The 23,802-nt window shown below is 39.1% G+C and overlaps 3 protein-coding genes across 4 annotated transcripts in view; 2 read left to right on the forward strand and 1 right to left on the reverse strand.

The window, feature by feature from the left end:
- The window catches only part of SERPINE3 (serpin family E member 3), a 49,710-nt gene extending 26,759 nt beyond the window's left edge, over positions 1-22,951 (reverse strand). The window contains exons 1-2 of one of the 2 annotated variants that reach the window (XM_081943536.1): positions 22,920-22,951; positions 20,895-20,956 (exon numbers count right to left, since the gene is read on the reverse strand). In XM_081943536.1, coding sequence (XP_081799662.1) covers positions 20,895-20,956; positions 22,920-22,930 — 73 coding nt within the window. In that variant the 5' untranslated portion in view covers positions 22,931-22,951. Of the gene's footprint in view, positions 1-8,164; positions 8,228-15,299; positions 15,349-20,894; positions 20,957-22,919 lie in introns of those variants that run through there. The other variant, XM_081943535.1, reaches the window with a different exon arrangement.
- Positions 1,932-8,163, forward strand: LOC309387210 (uncharacterized protein C13orf42; the record flags this gene model as incomplete). Its single annotated transcript, XM_081943537.1, has 3 exons — positions 1,932-2,542; positions 5,138-5,282; positions 7,919-8,163. The coding sequence occupies exons 1-3, from the start codon at positions 2,126-2,128 to the stop codon at positions 8,161-8,163; spliced, it is 807 nt and encodes a 268-aa protein (XP_081799663.1). The 5' UTR covers positions 1,932-2,125.
- On the forward strand, positions 15,318-18,450 carry LOC309385729 (guanylate cyclase soluble subunit beta-2-like; the record flags this gene model as incomplete). Its single annotated transcript, XM_081940435.1, has 3 exons — positions 15,318-15,631; positions 16,574-16,670; positions 18,236-18,450. Exons 1-3 carry the CDS (start codon positions 15,320-15,322, stop codon positions 18,448-18,450), a joined length of 624 nt encoding a protein of 207 aa, XP_081796561.1. The 5' UTR covers positions 15,318-15,319.
- Positions 22,952-23,802: the final 851 nt, after the last annotated feature.

Consider the following 23,802-nt stretch of genomic DNA (forward strand, 5'->3'; position numbering starts at 1 on the left):
TTCTGGGAGCTGAAGCTCACACATCTTAACACGGTTACGTTTGAGGAGCAGTGGGACAGATTCTTGGTAAGCAATCCTGAAGGTCATCATCTCTTTCCCACTGCTCTGTACATAAGAACTGTATCATTCAACCACTCACCAGAGTATTTGCAGGTGGACAATAGCATAGAATAGCAAGACTGGGTGACGGAGAGATTGATAGGATAATGCAACCAACCCATGTGGTTTTGAGTGTTACATTCAAAGACAGCAAGCATTGTAATTATATTTTCAGGGTTTTTTTAATATTAAAAAAAAGGTTTCTGAAAACTTTTTAGAATCAGAACGAGAATTAGAATCCTAGGGCCTTTGTGTATATTCCCACATAGTTTGCTCGATTATTGAACCTGGTGGTTTGCTGCTGCCTTCCTCGGGGAGGCATTTTATTATTCCAACTTCCTAATCTACACTGCTGCCCTGGTGGTCTCCCATCCTTACCCATTTGCAATCTTCTCTGACGGCTTCAACAGAAAGACAATGAGGAAGCTGGCAAGCAAGACTGCAAGCTGCTGCTACCTGCCAAGAGGAATCTCTTGTCTCTGGGGCCTAGCTGAGAGAGGTGCCTACTGAGAGGAGCTCCATAGGTGGGATGGAGAAACAGAGCACTAATCACAAAAGTCTGCGCTCCATTCCTGCAGCACGCTGGAGCAGCTCCTTTCTGTGCATGGAGGAGAGCTGAGCTAAGCAGGCAGCTCTTTCCCTCTGTCTGCTTAGTGACCTGGGAGATTGCTTCATGACCACATCTGGGAATGCCTGGATTGTGGCTGTTGAGCAAAGCAGTTACGTGGGCATCTTCACTCAATGGCCAAGTTTCTGGTGCCAGCTGTAGTCACAAATTGAGGGTTACCTGTGGAAGGGGAGAAAGACTTAGCAATTATCTGATGTTTCATTAACCCTCCCCAAACAATACACCAGAGGTGGTATTCAGCAGATTCTGACCAGTTCTGGAGAACCAGTAGCAGAAAAGAAAAAAATATACTAAAGAAAGGAAATTTATAAGGAATTACTTCCCTCTTAATCACGAGTATAAACAATTTTAGTAATTTATCCCTTCTCTTAAAATACAACCAATTCAGAGGTGGTATTCAGCAGGTTCTGACCAGTTCTGAGAACCGGTAGTAGAAATTTTGAGTAGTTCCAAGAAATAGTAAATACCACCTCTGACTGGCCCTGCCCCCTTCTATTCTCTGCCTCCCGAGTCCCAGCTACGGGGATTTTGCAATAACCTTCCCCTGGAGTGGGGTGGGAATGGAGATTTACAGTATTCTTCCCCTGTCATGCCCACCAAGCCACACCATGCCCATCAAGCTACACTCACAGAACTGGTAATTTAAAAAATTGAATCCCATCACTGCAATACAGCTTCATATGTGCTTAACCAAAGCTCTCAGGGAACTCCCAGAAGCAAAAAAGGATAGTGGGTTCTTAGACCTTGGGTTTTGGTTCCCCAAGGAAAACAAAATACATTAAATCTATCATGTACAGCACTAGATTAACTGTGCCTATAGTGATCAACAATAACCATCTTAGATTATTAGATGTGTTTTATTTGAAGGCCAGTCTTCCATGCTGAGTGTAATGGATCTTAGCCTGCTTTATTCTCAACACTCATGTGTGTTATCAGATAGCGGTAACCATGCTTCGGTTGCCATAGCAGAGAAAACAAAAACCCTTCTAGCTGCCAGCTTCTGCAGGATATTATCTAATATTGATTAGAAATGCACCGGATACTGATGTGTTAGCATCTTTTATGTAGCCTCCTGACATAGTCAGAAGTGCTAAATATTTTTCATTTCAGCACCATGGTCAGCACAAAGAAGCAAACAAGAGCTGCTACAACCTTTAGGTGAACCGAAATGCAGGCATCATAAAGATAAGACTGATGACATTGCATTCCTTCATCTTTGGCAAAGTTTGGAAAAGAAATGAAGAAATGGGCCAAAAGAAGTCTGAAGCAGAAGAAAACCCGATCCCATTCATAATCAACACAGGCAACCTTTTCCTGTATTGGCAAGAAATGTCCATTAGAAGACAAACTGAAGTGAGATTGAATGTTAGATGGAATAGCTGAAGAAGGAACTACACTATGTTCAGGAAAATACACTCCATATTTCATCCCAACTCCAGCAGGAGCAGTTTATCTGATGGGATCCCAGCTTATGATGGCTCTGCAGTTCGTTTGATCCGTAGCACCTCTATGTATGCTCTCCGAGATGAGGAGCACACATTCACCGAACCTCTGAAAAAAAGCAAAAGTACCACCAGCCTTAATTCAGTTGCCGGCCTTCAGCTGAAAGAAGAAAAGGCATGGATGTACTCAAAGGCGCAAGACTGTTTGCAATATTTACAAGATTTGTTAGCTCTGAGGAAAAAATACATTGAGGGTGTTAAGGATTTGAAAGCCTTAGGCAGAGTGCCTGAAATTTCCCCTTTGCCTACAAAATCTTCAGCAACAACAACAAAAACCCAAGCCCCTCCTCCTCCTCCCAAAATGACTTCTAAGGTAGGATATGTTACTCCCATGTTTACATAGAATATGTTACAACCACTCTGTTTGCACTATGAGTTTGGGAATGTGGTGAGTTTATGTTTTGTAACAACCTTTAGTATCAGACTCCATATAGTTTGTCACACTAACACAGCCTATTCACATATAATATTCAGAGCAAGGACATTTACTTTTCAGGCTTTGTGTGTTCTCACCAATCATAAATAAACTTAAAAGCTACCAATGATTGGGATAGAATTGCTTTTCTCACCAGAAAAATAAAGCAATTAAAACACACACACACACACACACTACAGTATGAGCAGTTTGAAAATGAAGATCCCCTGGTGGTTAAATCCATGACTGGAGGAGTTTTAATTTCAAGAAACTGAAGCTCAAGCTTCAACCTTTGGGAAGGAACAAGAAGAAGGTTTTGTTTCCTTTTGACAAATGTTCATGTCATTCTTTTAATAAACAAAAGAGAATAAACCTTCTCTTTTTCTTCACACATTTGTCTTCTATCCAAAGGTGTTTTTTCAAGAGGCAACTGGACTGTCTTGTTTTTCTTTGAAGATGTTTCGCTTCTCATCCAAGAAGCTTCTTCAACTCTGACTGGATGGTGGAGAATGGAAGTCAGAGCTGAAGAAGCTTCTTGGATGAGAAATGAAACGTCTTCAAAGGAAAACAAGAAAGTCCAATTGCCTCTTGAAAAAGCACCTTTGGGACAACCCTGACCTGGATGACTGAGAATCTTCATAGACGTTTGTCTTCTATGTATTAAGCCACATGTCTGTTTATGGCCATGCTAACTGCTCACAGAAATCACTCAGTTTCCACTTCAAAAAAAAAAAAAAAAACTGTAAATTAATGCATTGTTTACTGCAGGGATGTCCAAACTTGGGAACTTTAAGACTTGTGGACTTCAACTCCCAGAATTCCCCAGCCAGCCATGCTGGCTGGGGAATTCTGGGAGTTGAAGTCCACAAGTCTTAAAGTTCCCAAGTTTGGACACCCCTGGTTTACTGTGTTGGGTAGCCCACCACTTTTTTTATACTAATACGAATGACAATTTGAACTTGCTAGCAAAAGTGGGGGATGTATCACTCTGAAGATGTTAGTAGCCATGCAGCAATTCTCTCCATATCTGTATTACAACTTTACCAGCATCCATTCCCTGTAACAAAGATTCTAAGATTTTAATTTATGTCAATAAGAGACATACTTTGATATCAAGTGAAATTAAAAAGGTAAAGGTTCCCCTTGTACATATGTGCTAGTCGTTCCCGACTCTAAGGGGCGGTGCTCATCTCCATTTCAAAGCAGAAGAGCCAGTGCTTGTCAGGGGAAAAATTTTGTAGGCATATCTTCAAGAAACGAAAGTGAAGTCCAATAACAAGTTCTAATTAAAAACAAGCTTTAATACAAAAATAAGAAAATAGAAATAAAACAAATCTATCTAATTGTTACATTTTGGCAGAAGCAGTTTGTCTCCCAGTTTCCTGGCAGACGGACAAAGATCAAAAAGGGAAGAAGTCTCTGGAATGTGTGATGAGCAGGCGCAGTACATCATTGCTGATAAGACCTTATGACCTGCGCAGTAATTCATCAGTAACTATTCAGTTCAGCTCGTCTAGCAAACCAATTAACGCAGTGACAGTGCTGTCCCAAGACGTCTCTGTGGTCATGGGGCCGGCATGACAAAATGCCGAAGGGACACGGAACACTGTTACCTTCCCACCAAAGTGGTCCCTATTTTTCCATTTGCATTTTTATGTGCTTTCGAACTGCTAGGTTGGCAGAAGCTGGGACAAGTAATGGGAACTCACCCCATTACACGGCGCTAGGGATTCAAACCGCTGAACTGCCGACCTTCTGATCAACAAGCTCAGCGTCTTAGCCACTGAGCCACCTCATCCTCTCAAGTGATATTAAAATTCTTCAAAGATTCCAAATGGTTCAAGTGAGAAAGCTAATCAATAGACTTTTTGTCACGCAGTATAAAAAAAGACTTAGGAATAGGCAACCTTTTTTTTTTTGTAGATATTCTGAAAAGTAAGTTTTCTTCATTTCTTGCTTTACTAAATGTGGCTCATGGAGTAGAATTCCAAAATACCAAAAGGCCTACAATACTTCAGTAAAAGGAAAGTTCAACATTATTTTGATCAAATTTGGCTTCCTGGGTTTTTTTCTGAATATTTTTTAGCTAACTACTTTTTCTCATTTGCTTGCTTTTTCCTGCTAGTTATAAGTTGAGATCGGCCTTGATGCAAAAGAATCATAAGGCCAATAATGATTGTATCAAGAATAGTTCTATATTATTATTTGGAATGCGCGCGCATACGCATACACCTGGAAAATGATATTTTTTTGCTTATCTACTTATATATGCACACACCCAGAGACAACACTAAAGATAATCCACAAATATAACAAAAAGCAGCATAATAGCTAATTCAAATGGAACCTAAGACAAATTAGCAAAGAAAAATTCTTAGCATCTTATTGGTTTGTTTTCTGAAAAGGTCTACATTTTGTATCCATGAAAGTTGGAGGGAGGGTTGCAATTATAATGCTTGTTTATTCTAATTGAACCATTGTCACACCATCCAGATCTCGGCAGACAGAAATGGCTTACAATTCAGTTCAGATGTGACTGAAGCAATTGCTTATTTTGACTCAATTATTGCAAAACTGGAGGCAGAAAGACTTCACAAAGTTGTGAGGGATCATCCACATGTTGATGTAGATTTTGATAGTAAGTACATACATATCTCAATAGTATTAATAACATCTGAATAGATGCGGAATAGCATCCATCAGATTTGAATTTTCAAAATGTTAAATGACCATAGTAGCTCTCATCTACTGATGTCTTGCCTGATGCATTTTGTACTAGCAATAGTTTGGAGTTGTCTTCAAGGGTAGCCTCATATAAAGCTTGTTACGGTAGCTTAAATGTGTAGTGATGAGAATGCTTCCAGGGCTACTTAGGCCAGAAAAGACCTCAACTGGTGCATCATGAGCCGAGATGGCACAGTGGTTAGAGTGCAGTACTATGGGCTACTTCAGCTGATTGTTAGCTGCAGTTTGGCAGTTCAAATCTCACCGGCACAAGGTTGACTCAGCCTTCCATCCTTTTGAGGTGAGTAAAATGAGGTCCCAGGAAATATGCTGACTCTGTAAACTGCTTAGAGAGGGCTCTAAAACACTATGAAGCAGTATGAAAGTCTAAGTGCTATTGCTAGTGCTATCATCCTAGATTCATATAAAACATAACACATAGGTGTAAGAGTAAATAATAGATACCGCATTTTTCGGAGTATAAGACGCACCTTTTTCCCTCAAAAAAGAGGCTGAAAATCTGGGTGCATCTTATACACTGAATACAGCATTTTTGGCTCCCGAAACCCCACCCCTTCACCAAAATGGCCGTGAATAGCTTGTAGGAGGCTTTCAGAGTGCTCCTGGGGGTCGGGGGGGCAAAATTGAGGAAAAAATGGCCCATTTTTTGCTTAATTGTGCCCCCCCAGCCCCCAGGAGCACTCTATAAGCCTCCTACAAGCTATTCACGGCCATTTTGGTGAAGGGGTGGGGTTTCGGGAACCAAAAAAGGCTGTATTCAGTGTATAAGATAGCACCCAAAGGGCTATCCATGCTCTTTTTTTGACAAAAAATGGGCCTGTTTTTGTGAAAAATGGGCTATTTTTTGCTTGTTTTTGCCCCCCCCCCAGGAGCACTCCACAAGCCTCCTAAAGGCTATCCATGCACTTTTTTTTGAAAAAAAAAACGGGCCCGTTTTTGTGAGGTATGCAGAGTACAAAAACTTTTTTTTTTAATTTGCCTCTTCAAAACCTTGCTGCGTCTTATACTCCAGTGCATCTTATACTCCGAAAAATACGGTACATCAAAGTAGTATACTTATGCTTCTGCTGGGAACTGAACAAAGTTCCATCTCTGCTGTTCTTCCAAACAAAAACATTCAGGCATGGGATTTCCATTCTTTTGCTTGGAAGATTGATGGATAATATACCAATTGACTTAAAAATAATAAATAATTAGTATCACGTGTCTGTTACCTATCTATTTTGCAGTACGTGGCTATTTTTGTATCTTTTCCCTTTCTTCTTCCCTGCAACTCTGTTCCAGATTCTTGGTTTTTGAATGCATAAGGAATTTTAGGATAACTTTCTGTATCCAGTCAGATGCATGGAGGAGAATAATTAAATGGGTGCTGTCCCATCCCAGCACTTTAATGTTGAGCAAAAGCAGACTACTCCATTTGGAATAACCCATTAAAAATGAGAATATGGTCTATCCAAGGCAGGGCTGTGTTCCTATACTGGTTGGTACCGGTTTGCTGCACATACGTGCTTTGTGCATGCACTTTGTGTTTGCGCACCGGCCGAGCATTGCTGGCACATGCGCAGTTGACTAAATATTGTTCTGAGTATGTGCAGAAACATGCTGGCAATGGCATAAGAGATCAGGGAACCGTTTGGGGACGTGGCTAGCCTGGGTCACTGCCGGTTTTTGCGACCCAGGCCACAATTCCACTACTAGTTTGGCCGAACCAGGCCGAACCGGGAGCAACCCACCTCTGATCCAAGGCCTAGGCCTGCCTGTGTGATCCTTTGTTTCGTTCAGTCCACAGGGCTTCAGATTTATTTATTTGTGGCTTCTGTCTCTTCATCCCTCATAAAACCACTTCATGAGTTATTCCCCATCTAATTTCCCCCTATTCCATAATATCAAATACAGTATTGGTCCTGTATACTGTATGTTTGTCACATACCAATTTAAATAATCAGTTAAAATGTTCGATAGCAATCATTATTATCTATCTTTGGGTGAATTCAGCTAGAAATTAATAGTGAAAATAGAGTTATATCTGGTGACCATATTACATAAATATCCCAGAAAATAGTTTCATAATGTACCTATAATACTATGGATTTGGGAGCTGCAAATGGTTTAAAGATGGAAATGGGTGTTGTTGTTTTTTTTTTTTGCCTCACTGTGGTTTGGCATACTCATTTCTACTCTTACTTTGACATCTTTACAAACAGTTGTTCAGTCCTATTAACACTAAATTTCAGTGACCCAGTGATTCTAGTGCTTTGGGGGACATAGTTAGAGCACAGTGAGGGAGTTGGGTCCTGTGACCAATTAGCCTATCCCTAGTTCAGAAAAATGGAAAGCGGTTTTCTATTGACCCAGATCATTGGTCCATCTAGCCTTGTTTTACTAGCAGCAGCTTTCTTAAATCTCTCGCCAAGAAATACTGGAGGCTGAACATGGAGCCTTCTGTGTACAGAACCTAAGCGGCATCTACATATTTTGTTGTCCTTGTTGTAAAGATACATTTATACTAAGTTTGTTTCCATATTTCAGTTGTTTCTAGTTCAAGAGAACACAGCTTACATTCCAACTGGATCCTTCGTGCCCCTCGGAGATATTCCCAAGATACCAGCCAAGTAGAAGCGATTACAAGCCAATCCAAAGGAAAAGGCCAAGAAAGAACATTCAGCTCCAGAAAGAAACTGCAGAGATATCCAATGTATCTACCTAAAGCTGTAGAGGGAGCATTTAATACAATGAAATTTAAACCCAAAATGTGCCTCAAAGAACAGCACTGACCTGGAAATCCATACCCAGACCGGGAGTCTTTCTTCAGAAGCAGCTAGTTAGGATATTTTGATCCTGCAATAAATTAGCAGTAGCAATTATTTAATATGTACAGCTGACAAGACTTTACATTCTACCTACACAGGGAGCCCTTTGTAGTTGTGTGGACACAACACATTTATGTAAAGGCTTTATCAATGCATTCAAACAAGTTAGTAAACGTAGCTAGGTTAAATCTTATGGCATAGCAGGTTGTTCAACCTGTTTGATTAGTTTATAATTCAGTGTCTTGTGTGAACAGGCAGAAAATATGTTCATTAGGTAACTAGGTAAGCTGCAACATGATGCATGCTGAAAATTATCTCATTCAGTTGTTCTTCCCTCTCCATAGCATATCTAATGTTGATTATCCATACCATACAGAAAATGTTAGCATGAATGCCATGATCCCCCAGGGACATTTTGTGTTACTCTGTGAAAGGTTAGATTATAAAACAAATCCATGCCATGCAACTTTGCTGAATATTCTTTCTACATTAATTTTCAAAATCATTCTTTGTTTGCTAGGCTGGACTCAGGTTAGCACTGTAATCTAGGAATGTGCACCCAGAATTTATGTTTCTAATGAAAAAAATTGTGGGTCTTCTAAATAAAATAAAGCCTGAATATTTTAATTTTGAACAATTGCCCTCATTTATAATCTGGATGCCTTGCTTGTCTCTCAAGGAGAATACTTAAAAGCCACAGCATTCATTATTTATACAGCAGGTGGAGGGCAAGGAACAGAAACCAAAGAAGAACGTGATTCTTGTAGCCAACACCCACATTCAAAGTACTTAGAGGCAATAAATTCTTTTTCATCTCCCTCAGAAGGCAATATGTGGAGTGAAAAACATACAGTGCGCTTAGCTGTTGCCAAAACTGTTGAGTTTCGGGAGGGAGTATTTAGCAGATTTCTAAAACTGCTCACTTACCAAATGATTATCTTAATTTACAGGGTAAAAAGCAATAAAAACATGCATTGCGTTAAAAAGCTGACCAAGCTGAGGGAAAAAATCAGTCCTAAACACTACAGATACCCAATGATTACTTGATAATCCCATCCTACTCCAGAGTCTGTGCGAAGAACCAAGTCTTAAGTATGTTCCTAAAAGCCAGCAGGATTGGTGCTGAAGGATATTGGGAGACTTTCTCTACCTTTGTGCTCAATGCCTGTTGCCACTCTGAATCTTTAGTTCTCTACTCTTTCCTTTCCTCCTATTATTAAAATGGCACTGGCATTTTATTATAGCATTTTCTTTAACTATTAAAAGAGCTTAAATGTATTGCGGTAAGGTTCTACCAAAAAAAAAAAAAAAACCACCATCATCCAGTATGCTGGATTTTGGGGGCCATATTCCTGTGTTCTACGGGGACTTGATTTGCTCCTGAGAATCCAGTCTTAATGTCCTCACTACATTAAGATATAAAGTAAAGGTAAAGGCTCCCCTTGCACTTATGTGCTAGTCATTCCCGACTCTAGGGGTGGTGCTTAACTCCATTTCAAAGCCAAAGAGCCAGCACTGTCCGAAGACTTCTCCATGATCATGTGGCCGGCATAACTAAACACCCCAGGCACACGGAATGCTGTTACCTTCCCACCAAAGGTGGCTCCTATTTTTCTATTTGCATTTTTATATGCTTTCGAACTGCTAGGTTGGCAGAAGCTGCGACACATAACAGGAGCTCACTTCATTACATGGCGCTAGGGATTCGAACCACCGAACTGCTGACCTTTCTGATCAACAAGCTCAGCATCTTAGCCACTGAGCCACTGCATCCCTCACATTAAGATATAGTAAAAAACATTAAGATATAAAAACCATTAAACAGGCCAGTATCCAATCAAAGAGCTCTAGAATTTTTTTCCTTGCCTACCTGCTGCTCTTTTTAAAATGGAAGTAGATTTAAAAATTAATTGATGATGGGAGTAACTACTGATGTCCAGTAATTAGAAATTTCTAATCTAAGTGGATTATGGCTGTGGCCAAGTAGAATTGTAGTTGGTTTGTTAGTTTGTTTTTTACTTGGTAAAACTTGTACCAAGCTTAAATTTCACGCTCTTACAAATGATCAGGTCAGGAAAACTGCAGTTGCTGAGTGATACATGTGCACACACACACACAACAACAACAACAACACTATGAATATTGAGAACAGCATTGTTCCCCGGTGTTTTGTAGACGCTATACCCAGATGTCCCATTTGCTGTAGGAACAAAGCCTTATAGAGATTTCCCCAAAGATGATCGATAATTTGATTTCAAGGGGGGGGAAATGACCTGAGAGAGATTTAAAAGGCCATAGCTTTCACCTCCTTGAAAGAAAACAAGCTAGAAATGAATAATTAAGTATAGCAAAGGATGGACAACTCTCCATTTATTATTCTCTCTCCTTCAAATTCTTGATCCTGCAAATTAACACTCATGAATCCTGCAATAATTTGCTTTGTGCCATGAAATTCAAGATGCCACGCTGCTGAACAATTCTGGAAATTTCCAAACCTATTGCGAGTGCTCTTACAAAATATGTGGGGATTTTATATCCACATAATCTCTCCAAAGACAGACAGAATCAGTATCGGCACCAAGATACCAAAATGTTCCCTATCGCCTCTCTGACTTGCTCCCCACTCCTGCGAGATTTCCACTGCTGCTTCTGCTTAACTTTTCCCTTTCTCTGAACTGGTGAGTACCATTCTAAAACACCAGCCTGCAACCATCCAGCTGATCTGTTCCATGTAGGGTCCAGATGTAGGGTTAAGACTATCTATTGGAAATGATGATTATACTGGAGATTGATGTTTTGCTTTGCATAGCATACCAGCTTAGTGTGTGTGTGTGTGTGTGTGTGTGTGTGTGTGTGTGTGTGTGTGTGTGTGTTGTAGCTTGGCAGGTAGTAAGGAGGACCATAACTTCAATTCTTCAACTTCTCTCAAAGCCTGGGGCAGTGAATGTCAGAAGAGATAGTAAATGTGATGGTAGCTATGAAAGTGCGCCCTAGAATTTGCTGAGATCTCTAGAATAGAATAGAGTTGGAAGGGAGCTTGGGGGTCTTCTAGTCCAGCCCTCTGTTCAACCAGAAGTCCCTATACCATTTCAGACCAATGGCTTTCCAGTCTCTTCCAAATAATAATATAGGACCTCCAGTGATGGAGCTCCCACAACTTCTGAAGGCAAGCTGTTCTACTGGTTAATGGTTCTCACTGAAGTTTCTCCTCAATTCCAGGTTGCTTCACTCCTTGATTAGTTTCCATCCATTGTTTCCATATGGAAAAAAGGCACTAAATAAAATTGTTCTTTCAGCAGCTCTTTCTTCTTTTGTGAAAGAGAACATGCAAGGAAAGGTGGGAAATGACAAAAGAAAAATAAGCAATAATACACGGGCAAACAATAGATACAAACTCAAGGTAAACCACTGCAAACTTGATTGCAGAAGATATGACTTTCAGCAATAGAGTTGTCAATGCCTGGAATGCTCTACTTGACTCTGTTGTTACATCCTCAAACCGTCACAGCTTCAACCTTAAACTGTCTAGCGTGGATCTCACCCCTTTCCTAAGAGGTCCGTAAAGGGAGTGTGCATAAGCGCACAAGTGTGCCTACCGTCCCTGTCCTATTGCCCCATTTATTCATACCCATTTCCTGTGTTCATGTCCATGTTTATACTTATACCTGTTATCTCGTACAAGTTTGACAAACTGAATAAATACATAAATAAAAGATTAACAGAGGAGGGGAAATAGGATTGGCAGATCATCAACAGAGACCCAGAGGTCAGAGCTATGATTGTGCTGTGTCTCCAGATATGACGAAGTATGCCACACCACCAAAATACCACTCCAATTGGTTTCAGTGTGAGGAACTATGTTGTTCTTTGCTGCAGCAGACTCTCTGGGACTGAACTACAAGGAACCCAAGAGGAAGACCGCGAGGGTGAATGAGCAGAAAGGAAAGCTTAAGTTGACTCTGAAGAAGGTTAAACTGTGCATGTTGATTTTACAACAGCAGACACAACCTTTTATCGATTAAGTATTTCTTGCACAATTCCACTCTGTTATTACAAAATGTTCCGTGATTTCTGTGCTGAATTATCACCGCAGGAACAGCAAAGTAGCATATTTTGATTTCAAAATATGCTTCAATACTCCAGTGGATTCAATTAGTTCAGTTTCCCCAACGATGCCCATTCAGAGTCTCTACTGAAATTTAACAGGTAGTAGTCAACACAGCCTTCCCTATGGACCCTCCTAGCTACATTCACCTGGTATTTAAATGCTGGGTCTCCAAGCTTTTAGAAAGAGTAGGTCACCTGCACCAAGAAGACCAGTCCTGCCTAGTGTGATATAAAGGTGCCATGGTAAGTCTTCTTTCCAAGTCTTCTTTTTGGGTAATGCCCCCCCTTTCTCTCTCTCTCTCTCACACACACACACATACACACTCTCACTCTCACACTCACTCTCTCTCTCTCTCTAGTATGGATTTATCAACTCCTGCCTGAAGTCCCTTCTGGTTGAGAAATTTGGTGAAGAAACATGGGAAAAGCTCAAGTAAATATTTATAACCTCACAGCATTATCACTGGTAAAGCAAGACCATGGAACCAAGGAGATAGCTGCATTCCAGAGGATGGGTTGGGTACATTCAGGACAAGAGTCTGTGCTTCAGATTAAGAGCAGGGTATAATCCACGAACATTTCTGCCACAACCCACATTTGTAACCTTTTGTTTGTAACCTATTGCTACAAGTCTCTTTGATATTTAAGCTGATTTTGTGATTGCCCCACTAAATTCCAAAACCTAGCAGGGCATAGCAATGCTTTTGGTTAAAGGATTTAACTTTAAAAAAAGATTTTCAGACATCTCTACCGAGTAACTGAGTGCAAGTAGCCCTTGACGTACAATCAGGATTGAGCCCAAAATGTTGGTTTTTAAGTGAGACATTGGTTAAGTGGGTTTGCCTCATTTTATGACCTTTCTTGTCACAGTTGTTAAGCGAATCACTGCAATTGTTCAGTTGGTAACACGGTTGTTAAGGGAATGTGGCTTCCCCATTGATTTTGCTTGTAGCAAAAGGGGATCACATGACGTTGAGACACAGCAACGGTCATAAGTATGAACCAGTTGCCAAGCATCTGAATTATGATCAAATGATGGGGATGCTACAAAGGTGGTAAGTGTGAAAAACGGTCATAAGTCATTTTTTTCCAGTGCCGTTGTAAAGATCAGTAAATGAACTGTTGTAAGTTGATGCGGTGTAAGGGCTCAGTGGCAAAGACGCTGAGCTTGTCAATCAGAAAAGTCAGCAGTTTGGCAGTTCGAATCCCTAGCGCCACATAACGGAGTGAGCTCCTGTTACTTGTCCCAGCTTCTGTCAACCTAGCAGTTTGAAAGCAAGTAAAAAATGCAAGTAGAAAAATAGGAACCACCTTTGGTGGGAAAGTAACAGCGTTCCGTGCGCCTGCAGTGTTTAGTCATGCTGGCCACATGACCACAGAGTTGTCTTCAGACAGCACTGGCTCTTCGGCTTTGAAACGGAGATGAGCACTACCCCCTAGAATCAGGAATGACTAGCACATATGTGCAAGGGGAACTTTTACTTTTACCTTTTTAAAAGTTGAGGACTACCTATTTTCAGTCAGTTGAATCTCACACTCTAAATGTTGGTAGAATGTGTTGCTTTACCCAAATATGGCAAACGAAGTGGCAAATTGTGTCCCGTATTTCATTTCATGTTAGAATTTTTCTTTCACATTGTCACAGAACTCAGGCTGGAACTGAAGACACTTTTATGACATATACAATGTATGATGATTCTCTGACTGTGAAGCTGCTCAAAGAAGCCTGCAACATGCTAAGTACTGAGATAATTACATGTTTCAATTTGCTGTTTGCCAAGAGGTGGCATTATTCCCACTTACAGATGTGATAGGAAGAATTCTGAAACGCTCATCATTTTAAGCCCGTATTAAGCAATACTTTAGTCAGTCATCCCGAATACACATATCTACTCTTGCACATCTCCCTATAATTATCTCTTAAAAACTATAATAACAGTTGTAATAATTGAACTAGAATTAAAGTATTTTAACCCTGCTTCATTTTGTACATTAGCACATTGGTAACCTTTTGTCTAACAGCTGTAGCAACATAGCAAATGTGTAGTTTCGTGTCTTTTAGATTTCACGTAATGCCTTGTTTTATTTCTACAGTTTAATTCATTTTATTCTAATTGCCTTATATAATTGCATATCGTTCCGGTGATTGACCATAACAAAGATATTTACTTCCTTTCTTACAGATTTTAGTAATGATTTACATTTTTTAAAATATCCTTTTGCATTTTGTATTGTAGCTACATTTTAAAATATTTTCTCTTCTTTTAAAGTTATTCATTTTGAACTGATTTCTTTTCCTCCAGCATATTTCTATTCTGCCACGGCATCGTTTTAAACCTCAAGAGTCTGCAGTCCAATACTTTGTTTCCACAAAATTAATTGACCGAGTTCAATGCTATTAAACAAATTAATTTAAAGGAGCTTAAATGACTGCAGTCTGTGCTGCTCTCATATCACACTAAACTGTAATGTGGTTTCATATAAGTAACATATGAGAAAACAGCTAGTGAATAAATTATGATTTGTTTTCAAGTGCTATATTACAATTTGAAACTATAGGTTGTTCTTGGTTCACTGATTGCAGGATTTGTTTGTCTTGTGGATTAACATATGATATGATTTTTGAATTATTCTTTTTGTTTTGTGCCCAGCTATGGGCTCAATTGTCTTAATAGAGCTGCCTGCTAGACTATGTAAAGTTTCAATGCAACTATTAAATTCAAAGATGATTTGATCAAATTGAATTTCTGAAATCATTCCAAGACTCAATTGACACTGTGTATGCACATATGTTTTGCTCAACAGATACTTTTTACATTATGTGACTTGTCTCTTTGAATCAAATTAACAGTTGCTGAAGATTTTAATTTCTTTTTGGATCCATTATCCAACAGGAATAAGACTTCAAAAAACACTAGTCCCTAGTCAACACTTAAGAGCCCTTGAATCAAATTGTAGATGTGAATCACCTCTTAAGCTAGTCATGCACCTACCTTGCAGATTATTTTCATGGATGGAGAAACTGAATGAAGTCTTGCAGTTGTCAAGGAAGGTATCATGGAAAGAGAAGGCAAAGCATGTTCATGAGAAAAAGCACATACTTTCTGTTGTGCCCAGGTATACATGCCATTATTCCCGAATCTGCTTTTTTTCTTCCCATGCAGAAATGCCAGAGGAGGCAGTGTTGAAGCTTTTTGGGCAATACTTCTTTAATTTCTGCAAAACATCAGGATATGATAAAATGCTACGGACACTAGGAGGAAATTTGACAGAGTTCATTGAGAATCTTGACTCCTTACATAGCTACCTTGCTTTGTCCTACCAGGTACATTTTATTCTGGAGAAACACACTGAAACAGCTTAATGTTTGTGTGTGAGAGAGAGGAGGGAGGGAGGGAGGGACGGAGAGAGAGAGAGCATATATATATTTGTTTTCGTAGATTTTCACGGGTGTAGGTATGCTGGTTTTGTTGTATTCGGGTCTTTTCCCGTGTAAGATTGAGATTGTCTTTGCAACGTTTCAGCGAGATCACATTCGCCATCTTCAGGCTGTGGTCTTTGGCTTAAAGTGTGACCGGAGCTGCCGTCTTTCTGTATATCTTGGTGGGAGGGGATGGAGTGCTGGCTTTGTTTCAGTAGGTGGAATGATTGGTTGTGTGGTTGTATCATGATTGGTAGATTCAAAACATCTGGAAACCAGCCCTAGCCAACAAACGAACACCACCCACAATCCAGGCTGTTACAATACAAAAGAACAACGAACACACAGCCAGCACCAATCAGCACCAATCTACCAATTCTCGACTATGACACATATTTTTACATCACTAATATGCTTCAGCAGTGGGTGTGTTTAAGACAAAGGATGAGAAAATAAACAGAAAGAGAGAGTTCTTGCATGCAACTCATTGTGAAAGGAAAATTGGAATAAAATTGCATATAACCTGAACAGGTCCAAGGAGTTATGAATCAGAGTTTGATTCTGTTATTGAAAGCTGAGACCTTCTCCAGTGTTTTCAATACTATGAACAAATCTCAGGATATCAATAGGCAAACTCTTATTAACCAACACAATAAGAAAGGAATGCAAATTCTGCCATTTGCATTCCTTCCTTATCTATTGCTCTCTGTTGGCCTTTTGATTATAAATTGAACAGAAGGTCAGTTGTGCAACAAAGAAAAAAAATGCATTTATAATGCTGGTGGGTATTAGAATAGACTCTTGGCAGTTTTGAAAGAAAATGAAACAGATTTTTGTCCTGCCTAGGAAATGAATGCACCATCATTTCGAGTGGAAAGGAAAGATGGGAAAATGCTCCTCCACTATTATTCAGACAGGAAAGGCCTCTGTCACATTGTCCCAGGTATGACGAAGGCAGCAGTTTCACAATGGAATGTATATAATACAATACTTGAACTGAGTGGGAACTTTTCCATAAGTATACCAAGCATTGGAATTGACTACTTGGGCCAGGGTGGATGGGTTGGATGAGATTTTTTTTACTTAGCTCAATAACCTCTGTGACTTTGACATAACTGTTCCACCCCTCCCCTCTATTCCAAGTCTTGTATAAAAGCCCCCCCAATTTGTGCCATGGATTTTAAAAACGTTTTAGAATATAATTTGGTGCAAATGTTATCATTAATAATCATTCATCCTAATAGATACTTTTTAGAGGATGATGCATCTGTTTGTCTTAGGGCATTGCTTAGAACCACGGTGGCTCATTAGTTAGAATGCAGTATTGTAGGGTACTTCTGCTGACTGCCGGCTGCCTAAAATTTGGCAGTTAAATTCTCATCAGGCTCAAGGTTGACTCAGCCTTCCATCCTTCCGAGGTTGGTAAAGTGAACCCAGATTGTTGGGGAAAACATGCTGATTTTGTAAACCACTCAGAGAGGGCTGTATATAAGTTTAAGGGCTAGAACAGAGAAAGGAGCACTTTAGAAAGCTTGAGATGACCTTGACTTGCATAGAAGAAAGTTTTGAGATACTTAAAAAGGGAGGTCTTGGAATCTGTTGGACCACAAAGCCATCATCAAAGACCAGAACAGATTGGGATGGAAGTTATAACAGATCTGGATGACACCAGATTGGAGAAAGATAATTATTAAATGATAGTGTGGGCCAGGAATCGCCAAATCCTTGGACCAATGAACACTTGTGGAAGAAGTAGGGAGAATTTCACTCAGCTTCTGCTTCACTTCTTTTTTTTTAATCCTTTCCTTTTATTAAACAGGAAGGCATGCTTCCTAACAAAGCACTTGAGTCAAATCATCTACTATTTTTATTTTCCAATAAGGTCTTTGGATAAAGCTAAGTGCTGTATTCTACTTTATAGTTTCTCATGTACAATTATAATAATTGGGGAGAAGTCAAGTGCAAGTACCAAAGAAAGTGTTCAGATGCAGACTGGGATGTACAGATATTTACAGAGCAAAACTGAAATCAGATTAAGTAACCTCAGCCAGTTGTCTGATCAGCAACCTTGGTGCTAGGTCTAAGAAAAAAAGCTTTAGAAGGTTTAGTCTGTTTTTTTAAATATGTGTTATAATTAAAACTATTATTTTTTCCTGGGTTTCCAGTTTTGTGGAAATCTATCCTATCCTGCTAGAAATTCTCTCCATATCCTAAGAAAGATTAATATAAAGAAGAAAGTTTCCCATTTCTTTCTTCTGTTTTGCATTTAACTGCAAAGCTTGTTAAAAGGTTGGAATAATTTTCCTGAACAATGAAGAGGAACTTTGGAAGAACATTGATGGGGGAGAAAATTGCTCCAAACTTGAAAATTTTTTGAAAGCTATATGTGGCTGTTATTGAAAGAAGTGGATAAGAAACTTGCTTTTCATTAAGTTCCTTAAGAGCCGAGCACTTTGGAAGGGATGTACATATTTCCCTAAAATAGGTTGTTCCTTTTTCCTTATGTAGGAATTATTGAAGCTGTAGCTAGAGATTTCTTTGACTGTGAAGTGTCCCTGGAAATCCTTGAACAAAATATAGAAGAGGAGCGCACTGGAAAGAAGGAGCATGTGGTGTTTTTTATTTTACAGACAAATGAAACAGGGAAGCACAACATGAAGGAAGAAGCAATTTCTGTATGTGAAGATGGATCTCAGGAGGACAAAGAGGTGATGTTTCTGTAGAAAGAGCAGAGGGGTTGATACAGAACGGAGGAAATAGGAACATCAAGAGCCATGGTGGCGCAGTAGTTAGAATGTGGTACTGCAGGCTACTTCTGCTGACTGCCAGCTGCCTGCAATTTGGCAGTCACCAGGTTCAAGGCTGACTCAGCTTTCCATCCTTCCAAGGTCGGTAAAATGAGGACCCAGATTGTTGGGGGCAATAGGCTGATTCTGTAAACCACTTAGGGAGGGTTGTAAAAGCACTGTGAAGTGGTATATAAGTCTAAGAGCTATTGCTATCTCTAAATTATGGACTGTGCTCACATGTCATATGAAGCATCTTTTAGAGATGACTTAATATATCCTTTTCTTTTCAGCAACAAGATGCGATTTTTCAAAAAGGAAGGGGGAAAACTGCTGAACGAGAGGTCTCCTGTGATGTTTTGAGACAGGCAGTCAATTCTAAGGGGGGTAAGTTAGTAAATAAGTGATGGGTGAAATCTGGATCTCAAGAATACAAGTAAAAGTCTTTCAGCTTGCTGAATATATCGAGCATTTTAGAAAGAGATCGGATGAGATCATGTGGCTGATTAACAGGACAAAAGCAGTAGAACACATCCTCAGTTTTTATTGTACTACTAGTTGATAACCCGGCGTTGCCCGGGTATTTATTTATAGGGGGGAAATGTCTGGACCAAATGTCATTTCTCATGTTGGATTTTCTCCGTTACCAGAGGAACCCCCCTTGTGGAGTACTATGAAGCCATTACGATGGCAACTCCACTACGCTGTACAGTAAGAAGCCATTTTACAGTAGTACAGTAAAAGCCATTTTAAGGCACAACAGGCTGTATCTTAACAGAACGCACAGCTCACAGGTTGTTAAGGGTGTCTTGCCTCCCACAGTATTTGTTTCCGGAGAGTAAGTCATCTGTGTACCAAGTTTGGTTGAAATTGCTCAAGGCGTTCCAGAGTTATGCTTGAATATATACACACACACAGCCATATATATATATATATATATATATATATATATATATATATATATATATATATATATATATATATATATATATATATATATATATATATATATATATATATATGTCGTACAAAGGGCTACCCTGATCATATGATTTTAAATACTTGGGAATCTGTCATTAAATATCACCATTTAATGGTGAATATCACCATTTTAAAAATTGTTATTCTATTTCTGAAGATGTTCAAAACCATACAGTGCATTTTTGTAGAAAACTTAGCTGTTTCAAGGTCTAGCCCCAGTTCATGTATGCTATGCTTGCTTTTGTCTTCCTCTATGTAACTAAAATAGTAATGATCCAAGTAAAGGGAGGTTAGGAATCATAAGAACTACTGATGCCAGTCTACGTCAAGTGAAAAATATCAAATTTGGAGTGATAATTAAGGAATTTCTGTTTGAATGGTTGAGAAAAATACCAATTCAAAGAGTTAACCTTCCATGTGAGAAGGAGCACCACTGGTGCTCCATTTTGTAAAATAGAGATCTTGCACCACACCGACCTCACTGCAGTTCTTTGACAAAATGATGGTATTATTTCACTTGAACACTGAAGAGAAAGCTAAGTGAGTATAAAGTGGAATTTAATCTAGAAATTGTTTGCCAGACCTTCCCAAACGGATGTCTTCTGTTAGTCATGCTGGCTGGTGGAGGGGGGGGGGTGTCAGGTGGGAGAAGCTATTTAAAAAATCTGTTTCTTTTCTACAGGGAACCTTTTACATACCTTTGAACCATTGTTCCCTGAGCGGCTTTGGTTGGACGAGAGAACCTTCTGCTATGCTTTTCCTTTCCACCTCGTGTTCGATGAAACAGTAAGGAAACTTTGGGTTGGATTCTTGGACTTAACCATTCAGCTAGAAGTGGGGCTGGTATGGGCATGCTGAGTCATTTCTATTGGACCAACACTTGTTGCAACAGTACATAAATAATTAAAATTAGTAAAAATGTGTAACGTCAGGGCAGGGCAGTCATGCCGGTGAGGATTAGATTTGCAAAAAAAAAAAAAAAAAAATCACTAGCATGGCCTGCAGGGTGAGATAGTGATATGGAGATGTTACTAGGGGCACTGTTTGGGAGCAATTTTAAAAATAGATAGAATAAATATCGTAAGAGTCAATGGCTTAATGTATTGCTTTATTTACCATTTCCTTTTATCAGAAAAGTGAAACTCATATAGTTATTTTCACTGGTTTGCTAATACAGCACTATAGAAGATGCCTGAAACCATTTATAAGGAGTGTGAGTGTGTGTGAGTGGAAAGTTATTGAGTGCTGTGTGGGTTCCCCCTGAGTCCAGTCTTAAACCCAGTTTTACTGTGATATGAAAAACATATTTCAAGTGACGCCACTTTAATTTTGATGTAAAGTTTTGCTACCTGTTGTTTCTGAAAAGGGCTTAAAAACTCATTTTTCGTTATTGAGGCTACCTTTGGGTTCTCTCCTCAGCTGAAAATCAAACAGGCCGGTGTAAACATTCAGAAATTTGTACCCGGATTGCAAATAAATGGAACCAGATTAGATGAATGTTTTTCTATTATTCATCCCCAAGTCACGTTCGCTATTTCCAGCATGAAAAAGTTTATCAACAGCCAGTTTGTTCTCAAGGTACGGAGAGAAATTATGCCCAATTCATTGAAGAAACGGCCTACGCTGAAGCTCAGAGGTACAAATTTTCTGTGAACTTCTGAAATTTAAGAAAAAATAAGCATTTAAGGATAATAGAAGCAGGAATAAAATTACCATAATGCATTTTCTTTATAAGAGCCACAGTGGCGCAGTGGTTAGAGTGCAGTACTGCAGGCTATTTCTGCTGATCACCGGCTGCCAGCAGTTTGGCAGTTCAAATCTCATCTGGCTCAAGGTTGTTTCAACCTTCCATCATTCCAAGGTGGGTAAAATGAGGACCCATATTGTTGGGGGCAATAGGCCGACTGTAAAACTGCTTAGAGCTGTAAAGCACTGTGAAGCGGTATATAAGTCTAAGTGCTATTGCTATTTTCTAATAGAGTCAGGTAGCACAGTCATGGATTAAGTTAACCTTTCAGTGATATAGCAAAGATCTACTTACCTATCATGATATTTCCTTTTGGGACAAGCAGTGTTATGCTGAATGCACAAAAGAAGCAAGAAATAATAAAGAAGTGAAAGCCATTGGATTAGCAAAGAAAAGAAAACATGGCTGAAAGTAATTTATATTACTCACATTCATGGTAACCCCATATATTTCTATGTTTACAAAGCAAGATGGTTTCCATCATGTCCATATCCAACAGTCATCTTTTGTTCTTGACACATGTCAATTTTGAGGATCCCATCCTATCATGACTTTTCTCAGCTTTTCCTTTACTCTTGATATAGTAGCCTTTCCCTCATAATTTATTTTATAGTTTGATTCAATTATTTTATATGAACAAACCAACTTAGTGTACTTAACAGAATAACAGAGTTGGAAGGGACCTTGGAGGTCTTCTAGACCAATCCTCTGCTCAGGCAAGAAACCCTATACCACTTCAGACAAATGGTTGTCCAATCTCTTCTTAAAAACTTCCAGTGTTGGAGCATTCAAAACTTCTGAAGGCAAGTCATATCACTGATTAATTGTTTTCATTATCAGGAACTTTCTCCTTACTTCTAGGTTGCTTCTCTCCTTGATTAGTTTCCATCCATTGCTTCTTGTCCTGCCTTCAGGTGCTTTAGAGAATAGTTTGACTCCCTCTTCTTTGTGGCAACCCCTAAGATATTGGAATGGTGCTATCATGTCACCCCTCGTCCTCCTTTTCGTTAAACTAAACTAATTCCTTCATGCTGATCATTCACTTCTGTATCCAATCTACATTCATTTAGCATCTTCTTATTCTTGATCTTGTCTCTACTTTTTCTTTTACATATAAAATTCTTAACAATCCCTGTAACAGAACTTTCAAAAAAAGTTCTTTTCATTTTCCACCTAAATTGGGAAGGAATAATGCTGTCCTAATTTAGATGTTTACCACCAAATACTGATAGCACAATTTTAGGGGAATTTTGGAGATATCAAACAGGGAAAGAGTTAAAGATTACACTAACTTGCAAGAAGTTGCCCATCTTTATGTTATTGTACTGTGTGATCTTGATCAGTCTGTTGCCTTTAACTCTTTCAAGACCTTACACTGGAAGGAAAGATTCTAGATTCTAAATTCTAAACCCAAAATAAAAAAGGGTATTGAAGCATTTGCAAAACCTGTGAAATCTAGACGTTAGGCCCACAGACTCTATAATTTTCACATTCAGTTTACTGACAGTTATCTAGATAAAATTTCAATAATTCATAGATTAAGCCTAATGGAAAGCATTGTATAATGTGTTTATTGGGAAAAGGACAAATGATCTGGATGGATTGCAATCGTAGCATGATCTACTTGTGCTCACCAAAGCTCCGCAGTTTAGATGAGTTAGAAGAACAAGAGATGCACCTTTCTGACATCGCCCAACATGACCCAACAAGAGACCTGATCCTCTTCAACCAGCAGCGCCTGGCAGAGATAGAGCTTTCCAACCAACTAGAGAGAAAAAAGGAAGAGCTCAGGATTCTCTCTAAGAACCTAGAGATAGAGAAGAAGAAATCAGAAACTGTACTCTATTCCATGTTACCAAAACATGTGGCTAATCAGCTGAAGGAAGGCAACAAGGTCGAAGCAGGTATGGCAATTTTATTACCCTTGATTATCAAATAGAAAATGGCATGTCATAAAACAGGAAGGGTAAGGAATTCAGCTGAATATCTGGAAACACTCCCTTCAAAGCTAAGATTCTGTGTGTTTGGACTTGGTTTGCATAGAGGTCTGGTTTCCTGGGAACCAAGTGAAATAAGGTCATATATTTAGCACACAGATATTTCCCATAATGTTTTCTTTTCAGATAAGTACAAAAGTAAACTAAGTGCAGGATCATAATTTTAAGAAAAATGACAAAGACCATTGATTTGACCTGCAGCTTGCTGCTTCAAAAGGATGGACATGCAAACATTACTTTTTCAAAATCATTCATCTGTTGTCTAGGGTTTTGCATGCTATTACTTACATATTGATGCAAATTGTGTTTCTAAACTTTGTTTTGAAGTAGATTTTAGAAAGAATAAAGGAAAGACTTTTAGCCTCACGTGGGTTCTGAAATGACACAAGAATTTGTTTCTTTGTCCATCAACTTATTTCAATAAACCCTAACATCTAACCCAATGGAGTCCATCCATCTACATACACCTTAATAATATATTAATGAAGTGAGAGGTCACATATGCTGCGATTGGTTTTCCAGTTTTTAGTAGGATTCAGACAAGTGGGAATAATAGCTAAAAGT

The sequence above is a fragment of the Natrix helvetica genome, assembly GCF_964273705.1.
Source record: "Natrix helvetica genome assembly, chromosome: 2".
NCBI lineage: Eukaryota > Metazoa > Chordata > Lepidosauria > Squamata > Natricidae > Natrix > Natrix helvetica.